The following is a 14647-nucleotide window of genomic DNA, read 5'->3' as shown; positions in this document are numbered from 1 at the left end:
AAGATAGAGAACCTGGCCACTTCTCATTCATGTGAGAGAGCTCTTTCCTTTGTTAGAGTTGGAGACATGCACATGTTGAGTGAAAGTGACATCAGAGGGTTCTTGGGACTTCTATGCGGGGCTCCATATAATGCCCATCCATAAGAGTGAAGGCTTTTTTTCTTAGACCTCTTTCTGTTTTGAATTTCCTGAGGACAGTTGCATTCATACAACTCTCCGGCTCACCAACCTATTGACCCTGATCCATATTATAGCCATTTAAAATTTAGGTAATAAGAACTATTTTTCTTCACTTGAAGTAATACAAGCTTTGAAGTTTCTATACCATTTGATAACCCAATAGTAGACAAACAAGAGTTTCCCAGTGGCACTAGTGATAAAGAAGCTGCCTGCACATGCAGGAGATGTAAAGAAATGTGGGTTCTATCCCTGAGTTGGGAAGATCCCGTGGAGAAGGCCATGGCAACCTACTCCAGTATTCTTGCCTGGAGAATCCCATGGACAGAGGAGCCTGGCAGGCTATGGTCCATGGGGTCACCAAGAGTTGAACATGACTGAAGCAACTTAGCATCCACGTATAGGCAAACAGAGATGCAAGTATTGGGAATCCCTCAAGTTCATAAAGATAATTAAATAATTTTAAACTGCCTTCTCTTCATGGTAGTGTTTTACGGTTGCCATCTATATGCTTTCTTTTTAAGCTTCACAGTTATTTTTTTCTATAGCTTATTTCCACATATGGCAAAACATAATTTTTTAAAAAAAGAATTAGTTTTTACTAATTGAAGTTGAAGGTAAACTTGGTAAATGTCAATTAAAAAATTGACTTCTGTAATGGTAGTCAGTTTTTCTGTGGAAAATTCTGAAAGAGATGGGAATATCAGACCACCTTACCTGCCTCCTGCGAAACCTGTATGCAGGTCAAGAAGCAATAGTTAGAACTGGACATGGAACAACAGACTGGTTCCAAATAGGGAAAGGGGTACGTCAAAGGTGTATATTGTCACCCTGCTTATTTAATGTCTATGCAGAGTACATCATGTGAAATGCCGGGCTAGATGAAGCACAAGCTGGAATCAAGATTGCCGGGAGAGATGTCAATAACCTTAGGTATGCAGATGACACCACCTTTATGGCAGAAAGCGAAGAGGAACTAAAGAGCCTCTTGATGAAAGTGAAAGAGGAGAGTAAAAAAGCTGGCTTAAAACTCAGCATTCAAAAAGCTAAGATCAGGGCATCTGGTCCCATCACTTCATGGCAAATAGATGGGGAAACAATGGAGACAGTGACAGACTTTTATTTTCTTGAGCTCCAAAATCACTGCAGATGGTGACTGCAGCCATAAAATTAAGACGCTTGCTCCTTGGAAAAGAAGCTATGACCAACCTAGACAGCATATTAAAAAGCAGAGACATTACTTTGCTGACAAAAGTCTGTCTAGTCAAAGCTATGATTTTTCCAGTAGTCATGTATGGATATGAGAGTTGGACTATAAAGAAAGCTGAGTGCTGAAGAATTGATGCTTTTGAACTGTGGTGTTGGAGAAGACTCTTGAGAGTCCCTTGGACTTTAAGGAGATCCAACCAGTCAATCCTAAAGGAAATCAATCCTGGATATTCATTGGAAGGACTGATGCTGAAGCTGAAACTCCAATACTTTGGCCACCTGATGCGAAGAACCAATTCATTGGAAAAGACTCTGATGCTGGGAAAGATTGAAGGCAGGATGAGAAGGGAGCGACAGAGGATGAGAAGGTTGAATGGCATCACCTACTCAGTGGACATGAGTTTGAGCAAGCTCTAGGAGTTGGTAAAGGACAGGGAAGCCTGGCATGCTGCAGTTCATGGGGTCTCAAACAGTCAGGCTTAACCGAGTGACTGAACAATAAATGGTAGTTGTATTATACAGATGGACTGCAAATTTTTCAGGAGTTTTTAAAACATTGTGGCCTCAAACTTGAAGGTTGAAAGCTTTGGTCCTATTTCATGAACTTGCATGTACCATCTACAGGGCTTTCTCACCCTAAATATAAATTACTAAGAGGAGGGCACATAAGATGTCAACGTAGGGCCTCTGAGGGAAAAAATGAGACTGCTGTTCTACTGAAAATAAATGGGAGTAATGTATGTGCTAAATGTATGTGATATAAACAGTTTATATTAGATTTGATCAGAGAGAGGTTATTTTTGAAGTAGTTTTTTGATACGTTGAAGGCTCTCAGGCAGGTAAATGGGAAACCATGTGTTGGCCAGTAAATGTTGAAAGTACAGGAATTCTGGTCAGTGCAAATGAGAAGTGTTAGGAAAGGGAATTGAATATTGCAAAAAGGGAAAGTATGTAATGATATTACATCAATTAAAAAGCATATGAGAGACTTGATCTCTGAAATTTTTACATATTGACAATCATCAGTCAGAAAGTCAGATAAGAACTATGGGAAAAGCAGTAGTGAAAAAGTTTAGAACATGGTTTATTGTTTAGAGAAATGTGTGAGACTTTCATTTTGTATGTTGTAAATGTAATGGTAAACTATATGATTTGAGAAACCCTTGTGTACTGTTGGTGGGCATGGGGAAGAAGCTATGCATAAAGACTCTTCATAGTGGAAAATATTAAAAAGAGCTTCAGTATCTAAAACGTGGTACATAAAACGTCGGTACAACTTTTTACATCCCTGACAAGCAGTGCCTATAAAAGCCATTGCACTTGGGGAGATGATGCAATGAGCAGCTGACAGGCATAGGGGAACAGTGTGGCTGTTCTTCATGCCTGGGGTAGGCACAGGAGTGCCGTCTGCTGATGCCAAAGTGAATTGGTTCATATTACCAAATTCCTTTCTAGACCATTCCTGGTGGCTTCCCTGGTGACTCAGACGGTAAAGAATCCACCTGCAATGCGGGAGACCTGGGTTTGATCCCTGGTCTTCTTGCCTGGAGAATCCCCATGGACAGAGGAGCCTGGCGGGCTGCAGTCCATGGGGTCACAAAGAGTCAGACACAGCTGAGCGCCTAAGCGCACACACACAGACAATACCAAGAGCTTGACATTGATGGTTTCATCTCGAAATAGAATGTAAGGAACGATTCTCTCTTGGAATGCTCATGCTTTGCCAGACTCACTTAAGGATGCTTCAGGCATCACAGTGAGGCCGAGAAGAAAGTCCTGTCACCCTGAAATGATGCTTGTCAGTTGCGTTGGTACTCACTTCTTCATGCTCCATGTACTTTGCCATCTTAGCATGTATTGTTAACGATTTATTTGTACTCTATCCTGACTCAACAGTTTTCAAAATTACTACCACAGGAATTCTAGACATTAAAGTAATATTAACTTTACTACCAGTCTTTGAAAATACTAAAGTGATCATAGAATTTTGTATTGAATGCCTTTTAACTTAAAATGTTAAATTGCATATACTTATTACTCTGCCCTGAATGTGTGACTCCTCCTTAAGGCGGTTTTTATTTTTAAAACATTACCACTTTTGAATCTAGCTGGAGATAATTAATTAAAAATCTTGGTAAGAAATTTACTCAAGGTAGCCACTCTAAGTGAATATAACTGATTGCTTACTCTCTTGATCGGCATTTGACAATTGGGAGAGAAGAGTAGATTTTAACTCATCTGGCAACAGAAGAAAATAGTAAAGGGGAGGTGTCCTCTTTGGAAGAAGCACAAAATCATTTTTAGCATTTAAGTGAAACTAAAAAAGTTTTTCTAAGTTCGTTTGTATAAAGAAGATAGAAGTTTTAAATCATTCACAGAAAAATTTCTGTGTTGGAAGTTAGACTGTGGATTTATAAAATATTTGATGATGCCAGGTCCCTCGATAAGTCAGGAGATGTGTTGGGAATGAAAGGACATCTTTCTGTCCTCTGAACACCTTCACTGTTTCGTTGCTCTGTCTTTGGTTGACACCTGTTTGTTGAGCACAGTCTGCATCTAGAAGAAACCTTGGCAAATGATTAAGTGATATGTAACACATAAAACAAGGCATTGCTCCTTAATTTGTCAAGAAATATGTAATATCTTTATTGTATCTTTTAAACAAATATTTTGCACACTGATAGGAAAAGTTTGACTCATATGGGGATGTATATTTAGAAAATTTAGCCAACAGAAAGATTAGAAACATGTACGTGTGAACGACTAACCAAATACTTGAAGGTTAAGAAGTTCATTCTCATTGCATTGATAGGCTCTTTGTCAATCTTTCTAATACATTTGGAAAAAATCTTTGGAAATAGGAAGTCAAAAGATGCCTCTCGATTTTCTACCTCTGCCCAAGCTTTCCAATAAAAGGGAAATGAGATTTGGCATTTGGAACCAGTTCCTAGAGATGAGGAGACAGGGCATCACGTTCTAGTTCTCATGAAAGCCTTTAATAACTGAGCCAGACGCCACGCTGAGCTCTATATGCAGTTTTCTTGGGAGTGTCACCTATGACTTATATTTAAAGTCAGGTCACGTTCACTGGTGGCGAGGTTTCTGAACAGAGGCATCTTCCTCACATATGTAAGTCAGCTCCCTTGGAGGGAGGGGGCAGTGCATTTTGGAGAGGAGGAGGAAAGGTGGTAGGTAAAACTAGAGGAAAGAGCAGAGTCATGCCTTTTTGTGAGTGTGTTCTGTCTTGGGAGATAGAAAGTGAATAGGTGTTTCCTGGTTTTACCTCTAGGTGTTCTGGTTTTCATCTTCCCAAAAGAGCAAATCTCTGGTATGCTAGCAAAGCACGTGGCCATATTTATGCCATGGCTTGAGGGAAAGCTTGGGGAGTTGTGGTATGATTCTACATAGGATTAGAGGGGTGGGATAAGAGGCTAAAGTGATCCCTTGACTGCCTGTTGTTCTTTGTGCACAGAGGTAGCTTGAAGGTTAGCATGTTACTTGGTTCCTGAGTAGAGCCAGTGACCTGAAGTCAGTGTTGCCTTTAGGAATTCCACATGTATAATTAAAGAATGCTTATCACACAAAGGGGCTTCCCTGGTGGCTCAGTCTGCTTGCAATGCAGGAGACCCAGGTTCTATCGCTGGGTCGGGAAGATCCCCTGGAAAAGGGAATGGCTACCCACTCCAGTCTTCTTGCCTGGAGAATTCCATGGGCAAAGGAGCCTGGTGGGCTACAGTCCATGGGGTCACAAAGAGTCAGACACGACTGAGCGACTAACACTGTTATGCAAAGAAGTTCTGTCTGTGAAAGAGAGTAGGAGCCTCTCGTGTGGCGTTTGTGTTTTATTTGATTGTAAGACTGTGCCCTCCCTATTCATTTAGATAGACTTAAATTTCACGGAAGTTTAAACTTCATGAAACCTATTTTTTCGCCCCAGAAGGAATATCCTAGAAGGTCTTCCTTTAGTTGTATATGAATATAATTGCAAACAATTCATTATCAGATTGGATGTTCACTTTTTACCGAAACTGTATGAGAATTATCTTCATACTCCAGTGCTTAGAACTGACACCGTTTTAACAGTTGATGAAGTAAAACCGCATTTTCCTCTAGTGACATCATATTTTAGAGGGTTGTTTGCAGGTTATCCAGAGTGTTGTTTTTCCTTGTGGTTACCTCCATGTTTGTACACATATGCGGGGGAATGGAATGGAATGGAATGCGTCTTCGGGAATGGAAGACGCCAATCCACTGGGTGTATGTTATTGCTGAGTAATAGCTCTGAAACTTTCTGATGAGGGAGGGGTCCATTAACTCATTATTGGGAGACAGCATTTATCTGTGCTATTTTCCTTTACTTCTATTCCTTTCTTCTTTCATTGACTTAACTGAGAATAGGCTGTGTTATCATCCATTCTAGAAATGTCTTAAAAAATTCTCTTGATAGTACTAACACAGTAATACAAAAATGGTAAGCGAAGTCAACAGGTAAATTGACTATTCTGGCCAATGTCACCAGTGACTCAGATGGGTGGAGGAGGAAGTTATGACTCTCTTCCTTTAATAGGGACAACTGATGTCAGACTTCCCTGACATTTTATATGTTGCCCCAGCTCATATTGGTGTCTTAACTTTTTATATCTCAGAAAGATTACATTTTAAGAATCAAGTTCCTGTAGGAAAGTCAGTGCCAAACCAGCGATCAACAACTACTGTGACTTTCTTGATTGACACTGCTAGAATTACGTTTCTGTTAAGTGATGTTTCAGTGTTAGTACCATGCATTGCAAAAAGCCACCAGGAATAGAATTCAAGAAATACTTGCTTAGTAGGGGACAACTACAAGAATTAAATTGGAGTTGTCATTTCTTATAAACTTGCTCAATTCTTTTCTAGCTTTTCAGCTAGTGATTAAAGAAAAATATTGTGACCATGAAGGGAGAAAGCCTTCCTTCCTACATGGCTTTCAGTGCTCAAATAAGAAATTAGGAGTCAACAAGGAACAGTTCTAGGAAATGCTTATAGTCGAAGGGTGGTTCTGTCATCTAAGTTAAGTTGTTTAAAGATCTTAGTGTGAAGAAAGTATGAAAACAGAAAAACAGCTTTTGTTCACCAGACTAAGTCTTCATAATCCACTGTTTTGTAATTTTGAATCCTGTCGAACAACATTCTGAAGGTCATTAAATTGAGACTTTTGTCTTTTTTTATTTTTAGCACACTCAAGTGTATATATAAATCTCTGGAATGTTGAAGGAGTGACATTCCACAAGTGTCAGATTTTTTTTTTTTTTTTTCTGTTGCCCATTGTGAAGGGGAGACCAGTAAATTCAGAATGTTTGATTCTTTCTCCTATATTTGCTTTCATTTTGGAGCTCTGTTACAGAATAAAGAATTTTTTTCTTTTTTTTGTGGCAGCATTATTGAATAGAAAAATCACTGTTTCAAATTATAGTTTCCTGGCAGTGATTAATGATTGATTAAACAGACTAGCCATAATAGAAAAGCACTATTATATTATTAAATTTCTACATGGCTTAGCACTGTTATCAGAGCACTGCAACAAAAAAATAGAAGTCACAAAAATCTAGATTTAGAACCTAAAATTGTACTCTTAAATTTCGGATGTCAAAGCTGCGTTCTAAAAATGTTTCAGGATCTAGAGACTTACAGATATCTTTGCAGATTCTGTAACAACAACAGAAACTTGTTCAATGTTAGATTCTGAGGTAACTGTTATCCTATTTGGGGGCATTCTGATGCAATTAATTTTTACCCAGTCATTCCGTGGTGATAAAAAAGCAATCATAGCCTTGAATGAGTTACCAGTGGCTACTAGTTGGTTGGTTGTTTGAATGAATTCCATCGCAGCCTTTAAATCTGGCAAAACAAACAAACAAAAAACCCCAGACATGGTTTTTGAGCTGCTTTTTATTTATTTTTTAATAATAAAAATATTAATATTTTTATATTCTAGAATATTCTTTCATTAGAGACAGTATATACTCAAGAAAAATATATGTGAAATATAACAACAAAATACCTATAAACTGTAATTATCAGGCTCAGTTATGAAGACACTGTACAGAGCTGGCAATCGCCCAGCACATGTTAGAATTACAGTGATGAAAGCAACATAATATATTCTCACTTCTTAATGTTTCAGTTGGAGAAGGAAATGGCAACCCACTCCAGTATTCTTGCCTGGAGAATCCCAGGGATGGAGGAGCCTGGTGGGCTACAGTCCACGGGGTGGCAAAGGGTCAGACACGACTGAGCGACTTCACTCACTTCACAGTGTTTGGGTAGTGGTTTGAAAACAGATAACAACTGAATTTGTTCATCGGTTTTGTAATCAGCAGTGGAAATTGAGCTCTGTTTGGGAAATTCCTGTGAGTTTTCCTTATGTAAAAATTATACAACAAATGTATTTTAAATAAAATATATAAGAAGGCAAATTATATTTTAAGATATTATTGAATATGCCCCTTTGGGGTTGAAATTTATCCTTTATTTAGCTGTTGACTGATAGCTTCCGTTTACTTTAGGCAACTTTTTTTTCCCATTTTTTAAAGTTTGTGTTTTGTATTGAGGTAGAGCCAATTAACAGACAATGTTGTGACAGTTTCAGGTGAACGACAAAGGGACCCAGCCATATATACACACATATCCATCTGTCCCAGTGTTATCTGATGGCCTGGATGGGAGGGTAGTTTGGGGGAAAATGGATGCATGTGTAAGCTACCTTTTAAAAGGTGGATAAGTTTGAGAAAAAAATCAGTGCAAGTGATTAATAGAAAAAGGTATTCTTAGGTTGAAGAGAGCTAAACTATTAATGAAAGAGATTCATAAACTGTTGAAACAGAATCAAATATTACCTTTCTTTAACAAATGTGGAGCTGTTTTTAAGGACATGTCCTTCAATGTAGAAATGTGTTTATATGCTCTCAGAGACCTATTCACTATTGTTGACAGCGCTGGTTTTTGTTTCTTGGTGTATTTTCTTGGTTGTTTGTTTTTTCTTGGGCTCTTGGGCCTAAAGAAAATATTGGAAATGGATGAGTGATATGTATGTTTTTTGAAAATGTTGAAAAGAATGTGAAGCTAATGTTGGCTTTCTTCTAACTGCATATGTTGTTTCTTTATTTACTTTCAGTTTGATTAATAAACTGAAACCTGGGGTCATTAAGAAGATCAATAGACTGTCCACACCTATAGCAGGCTTGGTAAGTAATAAATTTTCTTCAAAACTAGATTTGTCTCTGTAAGAAAATGGGTATAAACAGATTCTCTTATCTGGAATTATCATTGAAATCAGGTTTGGAGTCTTTTTGCTCAAGAAAAGTATTTTTCCTGATCTCCTTATAGCTTTAGTTTCCCTTCTGTTTCTGTTCTTCCTGGGAAGCTTTTATTCTATTTATTTAGTTTTTTCTTTGTTTCACGTTTTGTGCCCTTGGACTTCCTATGTCCTCTTTCTTGGCCCATTTGTTCCACAGATTGCATTTGTTGAGGATCGTGTTCTTTGCAAATCTCAGCTTCCATACATTGGTTGCTAGGTGACCACAGTTTATGGAAACTGTCCAGAACTGATGCATTGTTACATTTCAGGTGCTTTGTGCTTAGGCATGGCCCTCACTTGGCGCACAGGTCTTGGAGGGTATTTGGACCTATCTGCTCTTTTGGTTTCCTACCAACATCCTGTGTGGTGTTGGGTGAGTCACCATCTTCCCCTTCGTGTCAGTAATATTTTCCATAAGATAACTATTCATGATTTTCTGGATTCCTTCTAGCTTTAAATTCAGAATTTTGTGTATGAAAAATACTCTATCATTGTATAGATTCTCTACTGGATCAAGACCCTTGAGAGGTCAATAGTAAGGTGGCTCTATCTTTGGAGATAAATAATTTATGATGACAGATGAGGGGTATTTTTCAAAATTAGCAATCCCAAAGAATCAAGGCTAATGATAGGAGTCTGATTAAAAAAAATTAATTTTACAAAACACTGAAGTTTAAGACAGCTGTTTACTGGAAGTAAATAATATATATGTCATCTTTGGAGTAGTCAAGTTTCTTTATAATACATTCAGGCACCTTCTGTTTGGCCATCCATGTGTTTGCAGATGTTAAAGGCATTATGGATTAAAGGTAGCAGTACTAAAATGTCTGGGTTTGTAGTTGGCTTGAGGATCTCATCAGAATTTTGACAGGAATAAGTTGGTGGCAGAGTGTATATTATTAGAAAATGTCTGTCTAGGAGACAAAGAAAGAGTTTTACAGTTCTTTTCTTTGAAAAAAATCACAAAATTGCTATTTTTTTTGAAATATAGGATGCAGTTGACCCTTGAGCAATGCAAGGGTTAGGAGTGCTGACATATCATGCAGTTGAAAATCTGCATGTAACTTTACTCTGCCAAAACTTAACTGCTGATAGCTTACTATTGACCAGAAGCCTTACTGATAACACAAATAGTTGATTAGCAAATATTTTGTGTGTTATATGTATTATACACTATATTCTTACAATAAAGTAAGTTGGAAAAGAAAATGTTAAAATCATAAGGAAGAGAAAAATACATTTACAGTACTGTACTGTATTTATTGATACCATAAGTTTACATCATCCATTTACAAGATGGATCATCTGTCCACCAGTACATACATCAATATTATCTCACATGATACAAACCACCATGGATAGTATACATATTACTAATGCTAGACATCAAATTCAGAAGGTAATGTGAAAAAGAAATTCATATTTATTTAGATGTAGTCATGCATTGGGTTTCCCTGGTGGCTCAGTTGGTAAAGAATCTGCCTGCAATGCAGGAGACCTGGGATCGATCCCTGGGTTGGGAAGATCCCCTGGAGAAGGGAACAGCAACCCACTCCAGTATTCTTCCCTGGAAAACCCCATGGACAGAGGAGTCTGATGGGCTACAGTCTGTGGGATTGAAAAGAGTCGGACACGACTGAGAGATTTAACCCTGTCACATTCATGCATTGATAACAAAAAATAGCACTACGATTGCTTTACAGTTGCCAAGCCTAAGCACTAATGAGTGAATCATTATACAATTTTTATTTGACATACAGTATTACAGTCATATGCATGATATATAGTGTTAGAAACATTGTTACATTAAAAAATCCACTTGTTGTGATAGTCTGATATGCAGTTTCTCCAATCATGAGAGAGTCATATTGTACTGTAATTAATTCCTTGAAAGCAAAGTTATAAAACAGTAAGAAAACTAACACATAATTTTATATTAACTACCACTCACCTTATGCCTATGTAAGGACAGTGTCTATGTATATTTTATGCACTCTTGATATGCTTTTCTCTTTTTCTTTTGGTATTTGTAGGCTACATGGTTTGTCTGAGTTTTTTCAAATTGTCACAAATCTCCAAACAATTTTCTAATATACTGAAAAAATCCAGGTGTGAGTGGACCTGTGTAGTTCAAACCTGGGTTGTTCAAGTGTCAGCTGTCTATATATAAAGTTCCCAGAGCAGTTGGGCTAAATATTAATTCCTTCCTTCTTACCAAGTTGTAGCTGTTCTACTTCTGTCATGACTAGGCAACTGAAAGGGTATTTTTATTGGTCTGAAGTTTGGTTAGGTAAAATACTTTAATAAATATGCATATATTGCAATATACATATATGCATGAATTACTTCTAGTAGTATAGGAAGTCAGAGATGTTATTTAAGGAAAAAAAGAGCTTTGATTTCTCAAGTCTTTCCAGAAAGAAAAATTGTTTAATAAAATGTTTTATATGGAAATAACTTTCATGAAATAACTTCTATGAAAATTTAAAGTATGAATTGTATTGAAAGTACTCTTTCTTTTCAGATGGCTTGAGTTATTCTCAGATGGTTTAATGCTTAGATTTTTAAATTGTCATTTCTTGGATCAATTACATGCATTTTACATAAAATTAACCTTTGATTCCAAACACCCCAAATATTTGGAACACTTGAATTGCGGTGGTGGTTTATTATGGTTGGCCACTAGAAGTTTTATTCCGTCTTCTGATTCTATGATTAGATGAAAGCACCAATGTATTTTATATTTAAATCCGAAGATCTCGCCAAGTATTTCTATTTCAAGTATGAGAAATTCTATCTAGTTTGGATTTTATCTCTAGGAACTAAAGCAAAATGTATTTCTGGTACACTTAATAGGGTTATTTCACAACTACAGGACACTGAGTATTTTTAATTGGATTTAGGAGCATAAAGAGTGACCAGAGTCATAGAACTGAGCTGAGCGCATTTGGTTTGAAGTCATTATCATGCATCATTTGACTCTTTCTCATGCTTATGTGTTGGAATGCTTTTTTCTATCACAGCTTCTTGAAGCCTCAATTTCAAGTGTGAATTAAGAGTCCCTGCATCTACCTAGTAGGGTTGTTATGAGGATGGGAAGGGATGATATATAGATAGTCTAGTTTGTGAATATTCTTTTGTATCACATTCATTCTTTTAGTAAATACTTGGGTGCCTATTAGGTAAGAATTTTTCTAGTGTATAGGGATATATATTGGCTTCCCTGGTAGCTCAGCTGGTAAAGAATCTGCCTGCAAAGTGGGAGACCTGGGTTCAATTCCTGGGTTGGGAAGCTCCCCTGGAGAATGGAACGGCTACCCACTCCAGTATTCTGGCCTGGAGAATTCCATGGACTGTATGGTCCATGGGGTTGCAAAGAGTTGGACACGACTGAGGAACTTTCACTTTCATAGGGATATATGGGAGAAACAAAGACAAAGACTTTACCCACAAAGAGCTTATGTTCTGTGTGGGAGTTGGGATTGGGCAAATGAGTTAACAAATGAGCAAGGAAGCACCAGATGATGAATATGCTGCAGAGAATTATAGTCGAGTGACACTTGCAGAACACCTATGAGCAGTTGTATCTGGACGAGGAAGCTTGACCTCTAATAATTCCTGAAAAATGGTATGTTTTTGGACACTTATAGAAGAAAGGTATAAAATTTGAGCCAGACTCTACATACTAGTAATTTTTGTGTTCAAAATAGCCAACATAGTGACTAGTACATACAGGAGATCAATAATTCTTTTGAATGAGTGAGTGAACAAGATTTCCATTGTAAGAAGTAATAGGCTCTAGAATTAGGTCTTTCTCAAAAATAGTGTATCTGGCTGCAACAGGTCTCAGGTGCATCGTGTGGGATTTTTTTGTTATGGTCCGTGGACTCTCTGGTTGAGGTGCATGGGCTCCAGGGCACACGGGCTTGGTAGTTGTGGCATGCAGGCCTAGTTGCTCCGTGCATGTGGGAACTTTGTTCCCGACCAGGTATCAAGCCCACGTCCCTTGCATTGCAAAGTGGTTTCTTAACCCCTGGACCATCAAGGAAGTCCCTAGAATTAGGTCTTTGATGGAATAGTGTTATAGGTTGAATTGTGTCCTCCAAAGAAAGACACAGTACAGGGATACTTCATTTTATTGTGCTTTGCTTTAGTGCACTTTGCAGATACTGTGGGTTTTTGTTTTTTATTTTAAACAAATTGAAGGTATATGGCAACCCCGAATAGTACAGGTTTTATCAGCACCATTTTTTAACAGCATTTGTTCACCCCATGTTTCTGGGTCATGTTTGGGTAATTGTTACAATATTTCAAAGTTATTCGTTATTATTATATTTGTTCTGGTGATCTGTGACCTGTGATCTCTGATGTTACTTCTATGACTCTCTGAAGGTTCAAATGATGGGTAGCATGCTTTAGCAATATGACATTTGTTCATTAAGGTATGTAGGCTGTTTTATTAGACATACTGCTATTGCACACTTTACCATAGACTACATAAACATAACTTTTGTATGCACTGGGAAACAGAACAATTCATGTAACTTGCTTTATTGTGGTGGTCGGGAACCTGACCCACAATATCTCTGAGGTATGTTTATATATTGAAGTCCTAAGCTGCAGCACCTCAGAATGTGACCTGATTTTAGAATAGAGTTGTTACGTGGAGTATGGGAACAGAGGCCATAGTGAAGTAGGGTAGGCATTACCCTAACCTAATGTGACTGGCGTCCCTAAATGAAGATGACCTTATGTAGGCAGATACATAGAGGAAGAAACCGTGTGACAGCTGAGGATTGGAGGGAAGGCGGAGCAGAGATGGCCAGCAAACCACCAGAAGCTGCAAGAGGCAAGAAGGATTCTCCCGCAGGTTTCATGGGATCATGTCTTTGTGAATACCTCGATTTTCCCCTTCTAGTCTCCAGAACTGTGAGACAGTAAATCTCTTTTTTTTAAGCCACTCGGTTTGTGGTACTTAGTTATGACAGCCTTAGGAAACTAATACCGATAGATAAATGTTTTAGTCAATACTTGTTTTTTAAAAAAAATTTTATTTTGAGATCTTTATTTTTTTAAAAACATTTGAGATTCAGAGGAAGTTGCTAGAAAAGCAGTACAGGAAAATCCTCCATGCCTTTCAGCCCTTTTCCCCCATGGTGACATCTTGGGTAAGTGGTATAATATTGAAATGAGGAATTCACACTGATACATTCCAAGACTTTAATCAGATTCACCAGTTTTATATGTAGCTAATGCTTCTTTTAGTAACTAAGAGCAGAGATGCTTTCAAGCGAAGTGGGATGAAGAGTGTTTTATTTTAAGGATTTTCCAAAGGATTCTTATTAATCTAGTGCTCAGGCATAACCATGGCAGCGGCATTCCATGTGATTACTTTTTTCTGTCCCTTTTCTGACAGAAAATGGCATCCCTTAGTTGCATTTCCTAAGAGAAGAATCTGAATGGATCAGATTACGTTTTGTTCTCTTTTAATTGGAGTAGAGTTGACTTACACTGTTGACTTACCCTGTTGACTTACACGAACCAACAGGTGTAGAGCAGAGTGAATCAGTGATGCTCTTTTCCCGCTATAGGTTGTTACAGAGTATTGAGTGGAGCTCCCCATGCTGCACAGTTGATCCTTATTTGTTTTCTGTTACATAGCAGTGTTGCATGTTTCTCAGGCTCATAATTTATCCCTTCCCCTCACATTTTGCCTTCAGTAACCTTAAGTTTTATTTTGAGATCTGTGAGTCAACAATTACCTTTTCTTTCCCGGCTACAGATATCATGGGTTAGTGGCCGACTGGTGGATGAGTTCCTTGAGTGAGAGAGTGGTCTTGGCTCTCCAGGCTGTGGTCAGGAGTGTTCATTTCCTTTGGTTTTCTCAGTTCAGGTGTATGGGTTGAGGTGATTTCTATAAGTGAG

The 14647-nt window shown here is 38.0% G+C and overlaps 1 protein-coding gene across 1 annotated transcript in view; it reads left to right on the top strand.

Annotated features, from left to right (window-relative positions):
• LMO7 (LIM domain 7) overlaps positions 1 to 14647 on the top strand; it is a 212206-nt gene that overhangs the window by 77388 nt on the left and 120171 nt on the right. The window contains 1 exon segment of the mRNA XM_043478032.1: positions 8540 to 8609. Coding sequence (XP_043333967.1) covers positions 8540 to 8609 — 70 coding nt within the window.

Source organism: Cervus canadensis, chromosome 9, assembly GCF_019320065.1.
Source record: "Cervus canadensis isolate Bull #8, Minnesota chromosome 9, ASM1932006v1, whole genome shotgun sequence".
Lineage (NCBI taxonomy): Eukaryota > Metazoa > Chordata > Mammalia > Artiodactyla > Cervidae > Cervus > Cervus canadensis.
Note: the sequence above shows the minus strand (reverse complement) of the source record. Positions and strands in the feature narration are given on the sequence as shown.